We start from the raw sequence: 19581 nt of genomic DNA, 5'->3' as shown, positions 1-19581 counted from the left end.
GGAAACACGGCGATCTTACCGGCGTGCAATGCGAGAAGGGTTTTGTGCAGGGAGGATGGCAGTGTCGAAGGGTAGTGGGCCTTTTCTGTGGGAAACACCCCCCTGAGAAGACAACACATTCTTATTTCTGTTCCTTTACCCATTGATCAGCAAATTAATGCTGTCACAGCTGATTAATGGGTTCAGGTTCCTATCGGGGTCCCTGATCAATTGGTGAACATTTTAATTCCAACACAGAAAATTGCATGTCAGAATATCAAAGAGTAATGCCATGGGCTTTTGGGTTCCCTGCCAAAGCAGGTTTTCATTTTTTTTCCCCTTCTGGTTTTATATTTGCCAGAAATACTTGGAGCGATAAGATCACATTCGCCTACTATTTACAGCATATCAAACCTGCCTAAAGCTGTTTTATTCCCACAACAGTCATAGTTTTGTTCTGTTTCTCCGAGGCTGGTTTACTTCCTATAAATACAAATGCGTGATTATATTTATATGGATTGAAAGCATCCCAGCTCAGTGCGGTTTATTGATCACTTGCGTTGAAAAGGAGGAAAAGAACAAAATCAATTGATCCTGGTGTGGGAATAGGCACATCAAATAACATGTTCTTACAACAGTGTACTGAAACTACTCTGTGAGAGTGAATCTTCAGGCACTGGTTGAAGTCAGCTTGGCCAAGTCAGAAGCAAGTCAAGTCTTTAGCGACTAAAATTAACATTTCATATGAAATGTATCCTGTCTGGCCTGCCGAGAAAGAAAATATATATAGGTTATGAAATCAAATGACCATCTTTCAGTTTATTTCAACAGATAATTTAATTGTTTTGTCCTTTTCAGAATGTTCATCATGCAAAAACGCACAATAGTTACCCTCAAAAGACATATATAGGCCTCTATGTCAAAGGAAACTTCATTAACTCCAAAAAAATAACTGAGCAAAACCTGTCTGTCTCCTTCTTTTCTTGCTTTGCCACCCTAATTGTTTCAGAGCTTAAAATACATTTTTGAAAGAACAAATACAAAATAGTTTTCAAATGTTGATTTAACTTGTTTGGGGGAAAGGAAAGGTTATTAAAATATGGATGGTGAGAGGAGATAAGAAAAATTGTAGATATTAGCTTCTGCAGCAGTGCTAAGATGGTTTTCACTGTGCTTATTAATGCATATTATTTTAGCCATTAATATTGGCAGGTATAATAATTTTTCAAGTGTTTGTGGATTTTATCCATTTTCAGGCTGATGTGGTCCCTAAGCCCTTTGACCAGTGGGAATCCACTGTAATACATAGGTCAGTTTAAAAGACGAGTAAATGATTCATGGTCCATTTTCACTCCTGATAACATGAGATAATAATTTTTCATGAAACTTTAGTCTTGCAACTTAAGTGCTTCTCTGGTCCTCATCTCTGCCTTCATGCTTGTCTGAATTCGTGACTGACAGAAAGCACAGTCCATATGCTGGCATGGAAAGTTTCAATCTCATCTGAGTTTTGCTATATATCTGGAAAAGATCTTATCCGTAGAACCAAAGCCCACTGACAGCTTAATAGCTTTGGAATTTCTAAAGATGATACTTTTGCAATTCAGCAATGTCAGATCTTTGCAGATGTCGCATTTCCTATTATCTCCTGATCCAATAAGGTGCTATTTTCTTCTAAATGTAATTCAAAACCACCTGCTCCAGCCACTTCTGGAAAAAAAAAAAAGTTTTCAGTTTGACAGTTTTTAGAGACAAATGAAAGGAGATTCACTTCATGTCTGAGTTGCACATTTCATTTTAGAGCTACAGACTTATTCTTTAGTGTGGGACACGTCCATGTGATACAAAGTGAAAAAGGCTTCAACTGTGTCAGTGCAGGGGAACAGAAACAGAAATTGCACACATTCAGCCGCTGGACTCATAGGAATTAGGCAATATCGCCGTTTTCCTAGCAGATATTGATTGCAACCCATCTGGAGACTGTAAGTCTTCACCTGTGACATTAACACCATCTGAGCGTTGACACCACACTGGCCTCTTGTTGTTTGTCCATCCCCCTGTTTTCCACTGGTAACTGTGGCATTTTCCTCCTGTAGCAATGGCAGAGAGAAAGATGCAATCCTCATTAGCAGTTTATATTGGTTTTCCACACCTGTTCTCAGGCTCCTACAGATGTTAACCTCCACTTCCCTGAGGCCTACACCTTTATATTATAAAGCTGAGACATATCATGAGTACAAAGACAGGACAAAAAGAAATAAAATAGAAACCCCTCAACTTGGGCAGCATGCAAGACAGTGGCAACTTTGGATAAAATTAGGTAAAATTGGTTGAAAATATATGAATTGAACCTCTTTTTGCAATCAAAGCCCTTATTTTCCTGAGGGAGACTCTACAGAAAGGTTGATTTGAAGAGAAAAGCAAAGACGGACAGAACTGATTTGTAGGACTGAAAAAAGCGCAGCCTCACAAAGCTGCAATTTAGGACACAACAGAAAGTACAGAATTGAAGTTGCACATCAGGGTTACTGCAGTGGGTACAATTTTAAAATAAATATATTTGAATTTATGTGTAAGTTTAAGTTTCATATGTTAAGAAAAGGAAGGCTATTATGGTTATTGGGTGTATGAAGGTATTCAGGGCTTTTACTACTGCTGCTTCACAATAGTTGTTGCACATTAGAGAGGCTCCTTCACTGCTTTTATAACTCCTCTTAAAGCCGTTTCTTCTTCTTTGGCCTTCAATAATTAGCTAAACATAGCTTGACCTTGCTTATTTTAATTAGTTGCATTGTATTTAATATTTTACTGTTTCTATGCTTTATTAATACATGATTGTTATTTTTTAATTTTTATATTTTTCTTTGTGCAGCACTTTATTGCTGCTCTTTTAAAGAGATTTATAAATAAAATTGCTGTGGTATTGTCATGAAAGCAGCAAAAACTGACAAAATTGATCATAAACTATTAGAAATTTTTAAGTTTTTAGTATAAAGAAAGGTAAACATTAAAGTATGTGATAAAAAAAACATTAAGCACAAAGTAAACAAACAAATGTAGAGACGAACTGACAAAATGGCTTTTGAGAACAATAGAATCAACACATATAAGGTTCCTCTGGCTCTGCCCAGTGGTCCTGCTGCCATTTGCAGAAACACACCGCTCCCGGTCAGAAACAACCAATCAGTCAGGAAGAAAGTCTTTGCACTGTCAATCACACTCTTCCACGTGATGCTCAGACCCTTCCGCTGCTCAGTGTGTACCATCAGGCTCAAGTTTGCCAGTACACTGCAGCTGTATTGTTGGTGGAGAAACTTGTTCAGAATTTCAGACCACAATTTTCTCAGAACTGCCACTACAGCTTTAACAAAAGGACAAAGTTGTTTATTTGAGCTTTCAACCTCTGTTATTTTCTGGATTTTGACATGTTGGCAGCCTTTTGGACATTTCAGAGTCAAGGTAGTGACGTACATGCTGCAGGGTCCTCTGCATTAGTAGTGTAGCTGCTTCAACTAGAGTTCAGTTATGATGTGGTATTTAGGAGAAAGACAGATACCCCAAATATGTTAGCAAAATAAAATGCTGCAAATTAATTGTAAATCATGCAAAAGTAAGCTTAAAAATTGCTTTTATGTACAAAAGATGTAATCCCTGTAGATACTCTTCTTCTTCTGCCAATTTATGTAGCATATTATGTTCTCTTCTGCAGTAAGTCATGTTTAGTAGAGTAACTGAGGCGTCACTGAGAGTCTGCTTATGAAAATAAAATCTTTATTTATTCATATTGTCTGACCTTAGAGCACAAACAAAACAACACAAATCTGCTCACAGCAGAAAGGCAAGAAAAAAACAATTGTATTTTCTTGCATTAGTTGCTAAAAGGATATTGATTAAAATTGGTCTCGGCGGACCAAAGCTTTACAAAAAGAGGAGACCAGAAATTGGACGTAAAATCCAAAATATATTTTCTCTAAATCCGACTGGAACCTGCTTGCTTCCATCAGAACACTTTGGCTTCAGGAGCAGCTGAAACTAACCTTGTTATTTCTGTTCGAGTCGGTGCAGACGCTCAGCCATGCTAGGCATTGCAAGTGCTTAAAAGAGTGCTGACGTATAAAGCAAGCCGTGTTCAGAAGTGAAAAAGTCTCTGGGTTAAAGGTGGAATGACTTCAAGAAACATGATAATCCAGCAACTTCTATTTAAGCACTTAGACCTGATGCTACCTGCTCACCATGTGATTATTAACTATCTGGATTAAAATTTGGTTTAAATAGATTTTTTGGGGGGGGTTCAGATAAATGTAAAGCAAACTAAAAAGGTAAAAAAAGGGAAAAATATCACAATAATACCTACGTCTAAATCATTTATTGGAGGAGCTTTTTAATATTCCTTGCCAAAGCTTTTTTGCATCCTCTCCCTCCCATCACTCTTCTATAAGGCTCCCTTTCTTCTTGTATCCAAGTGAATTAAAGCCACCTTATTGCTGAATAAATGCCTGGGAGTGAGAATAAAAGAGTCATCAGCAGGAAAAAGAAAAAAAGCCTACATAACTAACATAAACCGATGATGTCCATTCATCCACGCAACCATCAGCTTGACCATGTGTAACACTGCATGGGCTTCGTGATGAGAAATTTCACTCTGGGGCCGGATACAGCCAAGGATTTTATAACTATTTGAATCTCATGCTCTGCTGGCAGTAAAACACAAACTCAAGTTGTTCTGCAATAAAACAGAACAGACATTTATGACCACATGCAAAATAAGAAAAAAAAAACAAAAAACAAAGATGCTTGATTCGGAAAAATAATGAGACGTGAGATTTGAATGTAACAACATCTGGTTAATTAATCACTTAGGGACATTAAAGACATTGGATTCTTGATCAAAAGTCTCTCTTCTGCATCTTTCTAAATTCAACACATGTGGGACATAGTACCAACTATTTTCCAGACACGCAACAATACGCTCCTGAGTCTCTCTCTCTCTGTTTTGTGGCTAATCCAAAATAAGTAGAAACAGTACAATGACCCTAACTTTTAATTCGGCGTTTTCAGCTCATGTATTGTCGCGTCTACTCTCTGCACCTTTCTGAACGTTCTGGAGGGTTGAATATCCCCCTTCACAGCAGGGGTCTCAAACTCCTAAAGAGCCCAGTTCCTGCAACTTTAAGACCCAGCTCTCCTTCAAGACATTTGTCTCAATATTTGCTCTTTACCAGAGTTGTGTAAAGCTTGACTGCATACCAAAGAAGCAATTTAGCAATTTGATTCAAGACCAGGGACTCATTTCAATTGGCAGCCCTCAAGGACTGAGAGCCCTTCTCTTTTAGCATTAAACGTGTCAATCAGATTGTTGTCTGATAGGGAATAACACTAAAATACAACTTTTTACAATACAGCTGACAATCTAAAAACTTTCTTTATTATATAATTTTCTAGTTTATTTTTCTATCAGACAGTTTTGAAAACCCCAGAAGACATTTTCAATCCATATTGTGCCATAAGCTTTATCTCAAGTAGCAAACACAACTCCATCATTGCTGTCTTAAAGCAGCACTGCCCTGATGCAACCCAATAAAAATTTCAGGATAGTTTCAAAGATCAAAGGCTGAAATATTTTACCTTTACAGCAGCCCTCCTTTGTGTAGCTGGAGGTTAATGGACATGTATTGGACTGTCAAATTCATCTAAATTGTCTAAATATCAAGCAAAAAATGCAAAAGTTCACTGAAAAAGACAGTAAGTTTTCCAGGAAATGTATTTGCACATAAATACACTCAGAGTTTTTTGTTTTAACAGTTTTTCTGCCTTTTTTAAAGGTTAATAGGGTAGTAGTTACCTGTAGTCATTTGTAAATGGTTGGGAAGAAGGGAAAGGCATGCAGTGAACAACCCAAGAACCGGTAATCGAACTCCAAACAGCTGAATGGAGGACTTTGATTTAAGCCACTTTAAGTGACAATTATTACAACAGAAACAAATGTACAAATACAAAAAAAAAAAACCTTCACTATCAGGATCAATGGACATATGGTGAAAATAAGTATAAGTCAAACTTTCTTCATACCTTTACAAGGCTGGGTCTCAAAGACCTGATTGGGGCAGCTGCCTTGGTTCTCCATGGCTTTAATGATCACCGCTCTGGATCGCGCCCGGCGACCGCTGGACTCAAAGCTGCGGCCCTCCAGGCAGATCAGCTGGCAGGAGCTCCAGGTGGACCACTGTGTCAAATGGCAATCACCTGAACAAATAATAAAAAAACAAAACCCATCAAGTCACAGATTGATCCTGATCCACAAATAATCTTCTGCTGTCCTATTGCCAACTATATGAAGTACTGTAAAATTTAACAGGAATAAAAGAACAACACATCTGTGAGAGTTGATGTTTGTGTGTGTGTGAGCCTATAAATGATACAGAAGACTTTCTTTCTTCAATGTCAAACACAAATATCCTTTGTGACGCTTGGTAGGATTTTCCTGCAGCGATAATATCATCCAAAGCCACCATCTCTCAGCCTGAGAAAGCCTCTGATTCTCTGCCTTGAACATCCATTAGTGACTATCTGTGAACTCAGGAATCTCATTATCTTTCATCTTCATACACAGACACTCCATCAGCTCTTGTCTTACACAGCTTCATCTGCGGCAACATGCTGCGGCTGGAGCCGCGCTAAACAGCTTTAAGCCGCATTTGCACGTTACATCTCACATTATGTCCAATGCACTTCCGCTTGACCTTACATTTCACCTGCTGGGACCTTCACACCAACAAACGCATGCATGCACGATGAAGACACGCATACATACACGCACACACACATCTGCCCTTGGCATCAAACTCTTCTGGTCTTCAGCCAAGACTCGCCGCATCGGCGGATTGAGTGATGAATCAAGCAGAGGATCACAGAGGAGGGAGATGAGCACAGGCAACCACTTACTCTTCATAGCAAAGCCTTACAAAAGGCTTTACAAGGCAGCATGACTGAGATTGCAGGTCTGAGAAACCTTTTCATCAATGATAATCACTGTGTGTTTTTAAAATGACAAGTGTTACAATGAACTAAAATGTTTTGCTACTTGTGCAGCAGCCATGCAAAGACGCACAGTAAAGTTTGTTGTAGAGGGATAAACGTTGACAGTATGGCAGGCCAGCTGCTGCCTCTCTGAAAATAACTTAATGCTCATTTCTTGGCTTAAGGAATAAATAAAAACCCTCCACTGTCACTAAATGACAGCAACAAATTAGTGAGATGCCGTCTCCTTGTTTATATGGTGATTATTCTAATGAAAAGGCGGCATAGATTCAATTAAAGATTATGGGAGATCATTTTGTTTACTCAACAAAATGATTTACTTTTAGCAAATTGTTTGATTAATTTAAAGTTCATTTAAGAAGTTAATATCCAGCTTACCACAGTAAAAGGATATTTGACCACTCGTGGAAAATGTCATTGTAAATTATATTTTCCTGACTTTTTAAGCACAGTTTACAAAGTTTTATTATGATGAGTTCAGACCTAAACTCAATATGTCAGATTATTTTGTGCTTTACCTCTTTCAGAATTAGTTTCAAGCGTATTTTGGGTAATTTTCCTCCTGGAACACCAGGCGACATCCAAGTTTCGACTGCGTTGATTTGAGGTCAAGCTCAAGAACTTTGAGTTTTGTCCTCCCTTGTCATTGTTCACTGCCAGTTCCTGGCTTTGAAACCGGCCCTTAGCATGACTCTACCACCAACTTACTTTTACAAGTCATTCAGTGTCTTTGCTCTTGGAAGCCTGACCTTTTGACTAGTTTAAAACAGTCTTTTGTCATTGTTGTTTAATGAAGAATTACATTTTTAATAATGTTTTTGATCTGTCTAAACCCACTGATTCACCTGATATTGGGGAACCAACTGTTCTTTGGTTTATAATAAAAGCCTGGATGTGAAATAGCTCAACACAGATGCTGATTAGTGGAAAATGGGCAGAAAAATAATAAGTCTGCATACACCACCTTCATGTGAGAAGGTCAAGCTGAAAGACGAACCGCCTTTTCTGATAATAGGACGCTGCATGCCAACAGCTATACTGTCACCAGTAAAATAAAAAGGTTTAAAAAAGAGTATAGAGCGATCATCCTTACAGAAAATTATTCTGCATCTTAGTATAGAAAAAATAAAAAATGTTTTTATCGTACTAATTTTGTTCGAAACTATTCTCCCTTGAAAAAGTTTCTAAAACATAAATGCAGTAAAAATAATCTAACAAATTAAGGCTAAACAACTTTTTTAAGTGAAATAATAATAAGTGCTACAAAAAAAAAAATCCATCTCAGAGTATTTCGATTTGTATTTTACCTTAAAGATTTTTATCTGTAATTACATAAATTTCTTTTACACTGAAAAAAAGTTAAGACATTAGATACATCTTTTAAACTAAGCATTTAATAGCGTTTCTTAATTTTTCCTAAACATTGTATATTTACAGTAAATCCCAGATACGTTCCAGCTTAAAACAACCTCATACCAGCATGTGTCTTTCTGACCCTATGAAGAAACCTCAACGTCTTGGAGTGGCCTAACCAAAGTCCTGACTTGAAACTCATTCAGAATCAGTGGACAAAGCTAAAGATTAGTGTGATGGAAAGTAGCTATTCCAACCTTACGGATTTGTAGCTCCTCACTGATGAAATAATCACCATCATAGTAGCGAATGTAAAAAAAACTATTCTGCAATAATAGGAAAGGTCTAATTGCTGTAATGACAAAAATAATTTTTCCACGAATGAATGAGAATTTAAATTGTTTTTGCCACGACATTTTTCAAGAAAATACATACAATTTTGAACACTGACAATCCTTCTACACAGTTTTATTAATTTTTGAGAAACGCTGATCTTATTTCCTGTGAAAAATAAAGTTGTCGGTTGAATGAATTAAATTTAAAATCAAAATCTGTCAGAGGTATGAATAATTGTAGCTTTTATAAAGAATAAATTCAGTCCAATCTAACCCTGTTCCAGATTAGATTGCTACTGATGTAGCTTTCATTTTTGCAAATGGAAATTTATTACGTTCACACACTCTCCATGTAGCGCTCCCATTGGTGTAAATTGTGTGTTTGTGATAAGTGAAATGATTGCCAGGGACTAGGTGATTGTTTGAAGCGGTGTGATTTGTTAATTATTTCCATTAACACAGAATATTTTTTCATGCATTATTTGCTTGTGGCTTATTACACTAATCATTGAAGAAACAACTAATCTCAAATTATTGATCACAATGTCTGTTATCTGTTTAATTGTTAAGACTGTGACTGACATAATATGCTACATAAGTCAAAATTCTCCCATTGCTTTCTATGAGAGAGAAATGGCTTCTTGTGTTGATCAGGGAGAACAACACGGATTATGTTCAGTGAAACAGGCCATTCGTAAAATTATGACTTTTATGGATTTTGCAATTACTTGGAGTCTGAAAATGTCAACTAGTCAAATGAGAGGGCCATATTTTAGAAAACAGGTACAAATGCTTTATATAAAATATTGGAACAACTGATCCGCTAATAAACTTTTTCTCCAGTCATGCAGTTACGTACCGTCTGATTTAACTCCCTAAGCTCTTTGGTTGTTCTTCTAAACAAAATGCCAATACATTAAAAGAGCAAATATGGGAATCCAATAAAAGTAAAGCGACTTTACCTGGGCAGGGGACGAAGCATGGCTGCTCCATTTCCTGCAGGAGTTGCTGCCTCAGCACATCTCCACACAGCTCTCTGTCTACAGGCTGAGGGGGAGGAGACTCGTGCCAGTTCCCCCAGTGGACAACACACGACAGGTTTCTTCTCCGGACTCCCTCTCCGCATTTTGCACCCTGAACAAATGCAAATACAACACATATATATACTTATGTCATCATGTTCCATTTTTCTTCTGAGTTTACACAATGTAAATTCACAGGTGTGCATTCTTGACCATATAATGACTCATGAATGCTCATGAAATATTACTATATCGGTGCATGAAGATTAGATAAATTCACATTTTTCCATCCAGGGAACATATTTACTGAGTGTCTGCAGTAATTTTGTGACACAATTATGAAATATTGTTCACCAACAGCATATTTAAGGACTGCTGTAATGCATTATTATGTAAAATCAGGAGATTATTAGTAAGATTACTAGAATGAAGCCTTGAACTCGAAGCCTTGAACTTGAACTCCATGTGAGATCTTTGTTTGCTTCTGTTTCTAATTGCAAAAAGTCCCAAGCTACTAAATACTTAAAGACATCAATTAAACATATTATAGACCAATTCCACATTTTTTCATTTAATCAGTCAGTGTTTATTAACGACTATTAAACAGTGAGATAATAATTAACTACAGGGGAAAAAAAAACTATGGTATATATAAAAAGAACAGATTTCTACATACGTATAAATGAAGGATTGAATGAATCGCTGTTCAGGGGCATTGAAATAAGTTATAGTAAAAGTCATTTTTAAAAACATGAACTTTTAAAAAGTACATTTACACATGTAGATAAAAGACGGTGGAAAAAGATATTTAAAAAAACTTTGTTTTTTATTAAACATGTTAACTAAATGGTAAACGTCTTCATATAAAGGGTATATTTAGGCTTTAAGAAAAGAGAAGTGTCATTAGCAAAGAAAAAGTATATACTGTGCAGAGATGTGTGGTACTGTTCTAGTTCTGAACTAAATGTTATTTTTTATTTGTATGTCTTTGGTGGCAAAAATGTAGATATAATCATTTTCTCTTGATTCCAACGGCTGAAAATAATTGTCACATTTTCTAAAAACGTGACAGCAATTTTTGAATCTAGTATTAACAGCACAATATACAACTTCTCTTCTTGATGTAGTCTTATTAAAAATAATCAAATAGTACACACATTTCAATATGAAGGCTAAGTGAATTTTGGAGGCAGTCGAATTGTTTTGCTGTATAATCAGAACTAAAAGCAAGAAAAGGAAGGCTTTGAATTGCCTTCAGGTTTGTAATTGTTTCAAAGAGTGATAACAAGATATGACACTTGCAAAAGAGAAAGTTACATAGTCACAGCCTCATTAAGTTCCACGGCTTTTGATTTTAAATTTGCTAAACTTACAGATGGATATTTTTAACCCACTTAGCCATTCAGAGTCACAACTCTTCCGATTGTGGATGGAGAGAATAGTACGCCACTTTGCACGATTAAATTAATGAGAAATGACAATTTTTTAAATATCAAAGTAGGTCAGACCTCTACAGCGCACGGAGACCAGTCATTCAGCAGCCACATATAGCACGGCTTTATGGAGCACGGCTTTGTTTGGGAGAGCTGGCTGGGGCAGGGACGACCCTCCTCGTGAGCCTCCTGAAGGATCCTCCGTGTGCGGACAGAGTGACCTACATAACATCAAGACCAAAACGACATTTTGAAGAACAGCTACACAGATTCAAAGAACATCTGCAAGCTGCAGCCTACTTTCAAAATTAAATACTTTCTGTCTGTGAAACTCCACAGTCGTGACATTTAGAAGTACTAATAAATGCATCTGCTGGAAATATATGCAATGTAGGATTCAGACTTAACAAGATCCAAAACATGTGAAGATTTAAAAATGTGCAAAAACACAAATCTTAATTCAGTATGAGTTAATTAAATTGTTTAGAAGTAAAAGCTGGCTCCATCTTCTCAATTTTACAAGAAATGTTTTTTTATTACAAAGAAGAATTAGCACAACTGTCAAACACATGAGTCATTTTGCCACTTTAACCTCAGAACTAGCAGTTTTCTACCAAAGTGCCTTGTTCAAGAGAGGCATTAATAATGTGTGAAGGGAACTGTTGGCAGTAGTGTGTTGTAGAGAAACACATACAAAAAAACAAAAAACTTTTATTCTATCCTAAGAAGTACATTTATCAGAGAAGTAAACTATTTCTTCCAGTAATGGTCGTTCAGATACTAAATGTGAATGTTTAATTTCAAAGGTCGAAGAGGTAGAAGCAGTCAAAGCAGCCGTAAAATATAGTCAAACTGATACACAGCAATGGACTCTAAGGTGGTACATAGACCGAAATATTAAAATTCTTAGTTGAAATTTGCAATCTTCCAGGACTGGAGAGCATTTAGCTCTATCCGGCTTCCCAGCAGCTCTGCATGATTCTGCTATCACTTTGTTTCATCAAAATATTGCTACTTTCAAGGACCATCGCTTGTACTTCACAAGGACAGATGTGACATATTATCTATATAATTTCCGTACCTTTATTTCTCAGTCTACAGAATCCTAGGAAGTTAAGAGAAAGCATTGCTTCAAACGGCAATTCAACAGAAAGTAAGTTTGTGCGTTTTTAGGGGTTTGTTCTGTAAGCCCCAGGCACTCAGAGTAAAGAGAAATTCAGCTCCACTAAAAAAAGAACAGCAAGAAAATAAAAGTATCAAACCAAAACATTGATGTTTCCCCAGTGTGCCAACAAAACAAAACATGATCTTTGCATCGCCTGACAGATATGACACAAATCCCTCATCAAGGTTGAAAGTCATATTTGTAAAAAGGAGCTGGGTGCGTGGCAGGAAGAGTCGCAGCAGCCGTGACAGAGCTCTGGGAGGTACAGCGAGAGACAAAGCCTCCAGTTTAAATCCTCAGCCGAGAGCAGCTGCAAGTGTGAGCTTTGGGAGTAAGGGGTTAAGTTTGGGCTGACAGACACCCAGTGACAAATTAAAATTAATGAACTTGAGGAGGCAGTGCTGAGTCCCTCTAATTATCTGGATAACAAGCTTTCTCTTTGGGAGGCTGACTTTGGGAAGCCAGGGAAACAATATATGGATCCAGGTTAAATCATTACTTTTGTATATTGCATGAGGTCAAGGCGCCACTCTCAAAGTGCCGGCAAGCCAGATTGGTGATTACGGACTTCATCTTTAAGCATGTTTCATAATTTATGGCGTCCGAACAGGTGAGCTGCATAGGATTTAGTTGTAATTAACCTAATTAAATATAAACAGAGTTCAGAAGTTCCTATGTTAATAAGGGAATTCTGATTTGTATGCTATAATGAAAAACTGAGACCAATTCCTAGAAGAAAATACAGTGGACAATTTTACTATGTAATAAGGCTGTGGATTGTATCAGCTTGTAAATAATTTAATGGATTTAAATGTATTCATGCACAATTTAGTATCACGGTGACTGCCTGAGAAGATGAAATAGCGAAGTGCTAAATATGCGGTTCACCGTGCGTCTGCCCAACAGGTTGCGTTTGTTGCTGGGTTTTTTTCGTTAACTCGGTTGAAGTTTGTTTTCTCATCACGCTTACCTTGGGTACCGCAGGTGTGCGAGCAATCCGCCCACGGCGACCAGTCGGAGAGGATGCAGCTGACAGGACAGTCAACAACGCAGCTCTGCAACAGCTGCAACTTGTTGATCAGACCAAACTGTAGGAAACAGGAGCCCTGCTTGTTTATTTCCAGCAACAACAAGAAAATTAAATACAAACAGCCAGATTTTCACATTTCAAATGAAGCTGCGGCTCACTGTAGAATGGTGGAGATGCAGCAGCTTAATGAATCCAACTAATGATAAAGTCTTCAGATCTTCAACTTTAACTGTGCATTCTGATAAATGCACGTCAAGCCTTTAATATAAGTATGAATATATTTAACATTGACAAAATCTTTCATCTAAGCTTAACCCTAAGAATAATCTGGCACAAATTTATAAATTAAGATTTTTTTTTTCAATGATTACTGAGAAAGATATCAAGATATAAAGGCAGTTTAAATAACTTTCAACTTGCTAAAAAATATTTTGGATTCTCATTTTATCTCTTTATTCCTAAACATAAATAAAATTGGATGGAACAAAAGGTACAAAAAGCATTTGTTAAAATTAAAGTTATTTCACCAGGTGACTCTGAACCCATCCAGTCACTGAATAAATGTTTAGAACAAATAAATGTGTGGATGTGCCAAAACTTTCATCAGGTGAACAAAAACAAAACTGAAGTCATTATTTTTGGACCTAAAGAGGAACGATCTAGAGTCAATGCACAGCTTCAGTTATTACGACTAATAACTAGCAATCAGGCCCGAAACCTGGGAGTAGTGATGGACTCTGACCTGAACCTTGCGAGCCACATAAAGACAGTAACAAAATCAGCCTTCTATCACCTGAAGAACATCTCCAGGATTAGAGGACTAATGTCTCAGCCAGATCTAGAGAAACTCATCCATGCGTTTGTCTTTAGTCGCATTGATTATTGCAACAGCGTCTTCACAGGCCTGTCCAACAAATCAATCAAACAGCTGCAACTGATCCAGAATGCTGCTGCTCGCGTTCTCACTAGAACCAGGAAAATAGAGCACATAACACCAGTTTTAAAGTCCCTCCACTGGCTCCCTGTAGCTCAAAGAATAGATTTTAAAATACTATTGTTGGTTTATAAATCACTGAACGGTTTAGCACCACAATACATCAAAGATCTGCTGTTGTTGTATCAACCTTCCCGACCTCTCAGGTTCTGGTTCTGGTCTGCTCTGCATCCCCAGAACCAGAACCAAGAGAGGAGAAGCAGCTTTCAGCATCTATGCACCAAAAATTTGGAACAAACTTCCAGAAAACTGTAAAACAGCGGAAACCCTGACTGGTGTGTTTAAATCTCAACTAAAAACACACCTGTTTAGAATTGTATTTGAAATGTAATATATAACAATTTATTGTTTATTCTATGTTGTATGACTTTGTGTTTTTGTGTTTATGATGTAAAGCACTTTGAAATGCCTTGCTGCTGAAATATGCTATACAAATAAAATTTGATTTGATTTTGATTTGATTTACACCTAAGCGTGAAGCGACAAGCCTTTCAATAATGTGTAATCTATGGCAGCGGAGCAGGAGCAGCTGTTGTGCATTAGCCGTCAGTAGTTGCCTATTGGAAAGGAGAACCATCACACTTATTCTAACACTAAAATATTCTTTTGAATAATTTAGTGTAACAAATTAAATGATCATTGAGATTTGATTTGCCGTTGTTTGGCTTTAAAAATAAAGGATTAAAACAAAACCTTGACCTAAGCACTCGTGTCTGTATCAAGGCTCTTTATTCTTTATAGGACCATTACCTCTAGGCACTTCTGCAACTCCACTGTTTTCCCATCACTCTGCACACAGTCCAGGAGACGTGACCGTGACCCCTGACCACAGATGGCATTTTCACTCAGCTGGCAGGTACTCCAGTCTACACACGAAGCATATAACATCTGCATTAGCACTTTTTTTTTTTATTTGGCAATGAAGGCTTACAAAAAAAAGACACACAAAGATGACTAACTGAAGCAGATACAATTTTTATTTTCTATCAACAGATCAGACAACCTTTTAGAAGAAAATTACAGAGACAGACACAAACAGTTATTTAGAAAAATAAATATTAAGAAATGGAGAAATAAAATGTGTGACAGAAATACTTAAAAAAAAAAGCATTTGTGATACATATCTACCATCAAGCTATCTATTTGCTAGTGAAAGATGAAGCATCTTCAATTGTTTCTGTTAATTTTGTGTGCTAGCATACATTAAAAGCTAGCACATAAAAATAAAAAATAAAAGACTACCCTATATATGCAGTTTTGTCACACAGCCCACTGCCAGAGATGTCACAGGTTTTGAGGGAACATGCAATTGGCATGCTGAGCGCAGGAATGTCCACCAGAGCTGCTGCACGTGAACAGACTGTCCATTTCTCTACCATAAATTGTCTTCAAAAGCAAGTTTTGGCAGTAGGAGTTTTATTTACATCAGTGTATGTAAACTTTTGAATTTGAAGAATTGCTCTCAGTATTGCAGCATTGAAACAGTTGCAGCAATCTTAACTCAAACATGAAGTGTTTGGTTTGTGCCAGTGCAGATATTGAGACAAAACGTTTATTTGTCCTTAATGTATAATTATTTGGTTTTAGCTGTATGTGCGCTATATGTAGGCATATCAGGCAAGCTGATGTTGGAGCATAATTTATCTAAGGCAAAGGATATTTCATCAACATGTAAGAGAGATAGAATTTTACTTATAAAAAGTGGAATTCACAACTGTGCTTGCAACTAACAAAACACAATTTGCTCCTCATTGATGCAATTTATTGTCTTATTCGGCCACTGTGGCTCTAACGGCAATGTAACGAAGATGGACTACAAGGCAGCTGTTCATTTGGAATTTAAGAGAGAATACAGACATGGCTGTTAAAGCAGGTAGCACTTAACCCTTTTAGGAGCCACTAGAGGCTGCAAACCTGAATGATTCATTCTGAGACACACTCTCTGATCGATGGAGAAAATAAAGACACAGGAAGCAAGCATCTTTCTAGTATAGACTCCAGACACATGGGACACAAAATTAGATTTGAGAGCATAAGTAAATTAATATGAGATGAAAACAGACTGCAAGAAGATGTATATAAAAAGTGCTTCAATAGTTTTACAACGTGAACAGGCATGTGTAGCTCACCCTACCTGAGACTCTGTACTGGTATGTGAAACAGGTACTGTTGAGAAGACAAGGTTCTGATTGGACCAGTTCTGGACAGGGTGCGTTCTCCACGGCGGGGAGGCGGAGGACTTGCCTGCTTCTGTTCCTCACACTGCCGGGATCGCACTGCTGCACAATGACGACAGCACCCAAAAAGAGTAGCTTAGTTTAAGAGATAACAGTTGAAGGATTTTTTATTTTTTTTATTTATTAGGGACAGTGCACATCAATGAACAATCAATACTTCTGTATATACTGTAAATGAGCCAGATTATAGCATAGTTGCTAATTTCCATCTATAGATATTATAAACATACAATCAAGAAATCACATTAACAAACATTCACAAAAGACACATTAAAAAGTTAGTGATAATGAGAACATGTCTGGGAAGTTTTAATAAACAATATCAGGTGTTCTTTGACAGCGCTATAGGGGGAACACTCTCTGATCCTAGCCGGCACACTGTTCCAGAAGTGACTCCCTCTGACTGACAGAACCGTTTGCCCAAATGTTGTTTTTCTGTAAGGGATCTCCAGGTCTCCTCTGGAAGACGCCCCGGTGCCAAGACCTCGCTCGGCTCTTGGACGGCGGAGTCCGGCGGTAACAGGCGCTTAAATTCCGCGACAAAGGGAAGGGGGAAGAAAAAAAAAAAAAAAAACCCTTGGTATTTTATTCTATGTTGCATGCCTTTGTGTTTTGTGTTTATGATGTAAAGCACTTTGAAATGCCTTGTAGCTGAAATGTGCTATACAAATAAAATTTGATTGATTGATTGATTGATTTAAAGTAGATAGCAAGTGGAGGTGGAGCGAGGATGAAGCCAGCTGAAATTAAACCTGCTCCGTGCCTGCACATTTTTCACAAGCTAGATCAAATCTTGCAAAAAATACCTCAGAGAATCACTTCAGAAATGTGAGTGCAAGTGCTTTTTAAGTTTCTTAATATTCTCTAACCCTCCATTTCAGAAAATTCACTGCTGCTATGCTGGGATTAGCAGGTAATTTTGAAAACAGTGTGAAGGAACAAATGATAAATTTATCCTATCAAGAAAACTGCACTTTACTGCCATAACTTTAATTTATTTCTATGGTAATTTGTCACAGTTTTTAGGAGCAAATCCCCCAATCCATCATTTCCTTCCAGAGTCTGAATACATTTTCCTGCTGCCATTCTTTTGAAGAAGAAGTAATTTTCGAAGGATGATTGTTAATTTATTTGTTGTTGTGGAAATAATTTCAATACCCTTTTAAAAACTTGACAAGACTTTCTATTGTAATGATGATCCTATTTCACTTTTACATTTCAGAACAAATCTGAAAAGAAAAACGAACCATGTTGCTATAAAGACAAGTTGAATTGAAAGGATCTTGTAATGCTTAACAAACTAGAAAAGTGTAGTCAGTCCAAAGAACAAGCTACTTTCAGATGAAAAAGTAAATCTTTACCACATTAATCAAGTCATCATATTATAACATACACGGTTTTAGTTATCCCAGAACCTGCGGTTCTTATAGCTTGCTGAAGTTCTCTCAAAGTTTTGAAGTAAAAACTTACAGCTTTATATGCAAAAAAGTGATTAAAAGTTTTCAAGCAGTTAATCTTTTCTATACCATAAAGCTCTTTGGATTGTTTGCATTTTATTTAGCATAAATCCTGATTTAGTCCTTTTTTGCATTCTACTCTGCCTCCTCTTGGCTTTGCGTTTATGAACAGCACATTTACGTATAGAGATATTGGTGATGCATGTGATTCGACCACACCCAGGATACTCCTGAGCATCACTCTCTAAGACTGTGGCAAGCTGCAGCCGTGTGCAACAAAAGCACATATCGCAAACACAATGCTACCACTGTGGCTATAACACAATGCTACCACTGTGGCTATAAAAGATGAAGTAGACATATTTTGTCACAATTCTCCCTCAGTATACAGAAAGTTTCTGAACTGCCAGTATAAACTTCAGCAGCAATACAGAAAAAAACAAAACTCCTTCTCATACCTAATGGGGCTATCACATCATCATTAATAATTAAACGATAAGCTTTCACAATCATATTATCACCAGCATAAAGATGAACAGATGAAAGGTCTTCTGCGCAGAAACTCGACCAGCCTTCTTTCTTCCTGTCATCCAGAAGGCCTGGCCATGACAACAACAAATGCTCCATTCTTGTGTAAAAAAACAGTGAGTGAAGGAAAACCCAATTGTAGTGAAATGGTTGCAGCCACATGGTGTGCAGAGAAGCCACACTTATTCCTAAGAAAGCAGCACCAACACAATGGGGGCATGAAATGCTCACAGCAGAAGTTCTGCTGATGTTCCTAGGCTCCAGGTCACTCTGCCATCAATGCCTCTATGTTCCACCCTGAGCCCTGATGCAGTGGTAGCATGAAAACACATCACCACAACATCACTAACGACGATTAGTGCTTGTTCAAAATCCTCCACAACTCTTCACCCTCCATTAAAAGCAATGGGAAGCCTATTATGACCTTGTTATGCCCTAAAATACCTTACAAAGACCAGCTGGCTGACTTTCTACAGCACAGAGTAAATCCGATGTGTAGGGGTCTTAAAGCAGTGAGGGATTAGTTTAACACTGATGCGTATCGTTGTACATGTAGGAAGCCCTACAAAGAATTATAAAACACTCAAAATGTTTTGGAACAATGACTCAAAAGTGTAGTTGAATCAGTTTCTTGAGATTAGAAAATTGTATTAGACGTCTACACTGTGAACATTTCTTACTAAATGAACTAAATGTGTAATTGTTAATATTTTTAAATCTAATGTACATAATTTGAAAAGTGCAGAGATTTTTTTTCTAACTTTTTTTATCCAAACTGATATAATCTCTTAATTGCATCAAGCTTGTTTGGATTGAATTGAACCTGCTACTTTTACTGTATCACTTTTGTTGTCAGATACCAAATTAAATACAAAGGCACATTTTTAGTGACATCTTATATTAACCCTATACCCATTATTAAATAAAAAAATCTCAAAATTATTACAAGAAATCAGTTCTGGAGATTAAAGGCACTTATGCAAATACAAAGTCACTGATACTAATCTGAG

General features: G+C 37.1%; 1 protein-coding gene across 1 annotated transcript in view; it reads right to left on the bottom strand.

Annotated features, from left to right (window-relative positions):
- The window catches only part of thsd7ba (thrombospondin, type I, domain containing 7Ba), a 188327-nt gene that overhangs the window by 6096 nt on the left and 162650 nt on the right, over nucleotides 1-19581 (bottom strand). The window contains exons 19-26 of the mRNA XM_055031554.1: nucleotides 16484-16628; nucleotides 15100-15215; nucleotides 13296-13413; nucleotides 11236-11381; nucleotides 9668-9839; nucleotides 6049-6222; nucleotides 1974-2069; nucleotides 20-102 (exon numbers count right to left, since the gene is read on the bottom strand). Of these exons, the coding sequence (XP_054887529.1) occupies nucleotides 20-102; nucleotides 1974-2069; nucleotides 6049-6222; nucleotides 9668-9839; nucleotides 11236-11381; nucleotides 13296-13413; nucleotides 15100-15215; nucleotides 16484-16628 (1050 nt within the window). The remainder of the gene's footprint in view (nucleotides 1-19; nucleotides 103-1973; nucleotides 2070-6048; nucleotides 6223-9667; nucleotides 9840-11235; nucleotides 11382-13295; nucleotides 13414-15099; nucleotides 15216-16483; nucleotides 16629-19581) is intronic.

The sequence above is a fragment of the Poeciliopsis prolifica genome, unplaced genomic scaffold, assembly GCF_027474105.1.
Source record: "Poeciliopsis prolifica strain line A6 unplaced genomic scaffold, Auburn_PproV2 SCAFFOLD007, whole genome shotgun sequence".
Taxonomy (NCBI): Eukaryota; Metazoa; Chordata; class Actinopteri; order Cyprinodontiformes; family Poeciliidae; genus Poeciliopsis; species Poeciliopsis prolifica.
The sequence above is the reverse complement of the archived record's forward strand: the minus strand, read 5'-3'. Positions and strand labels throughout refer to the sequence as shown.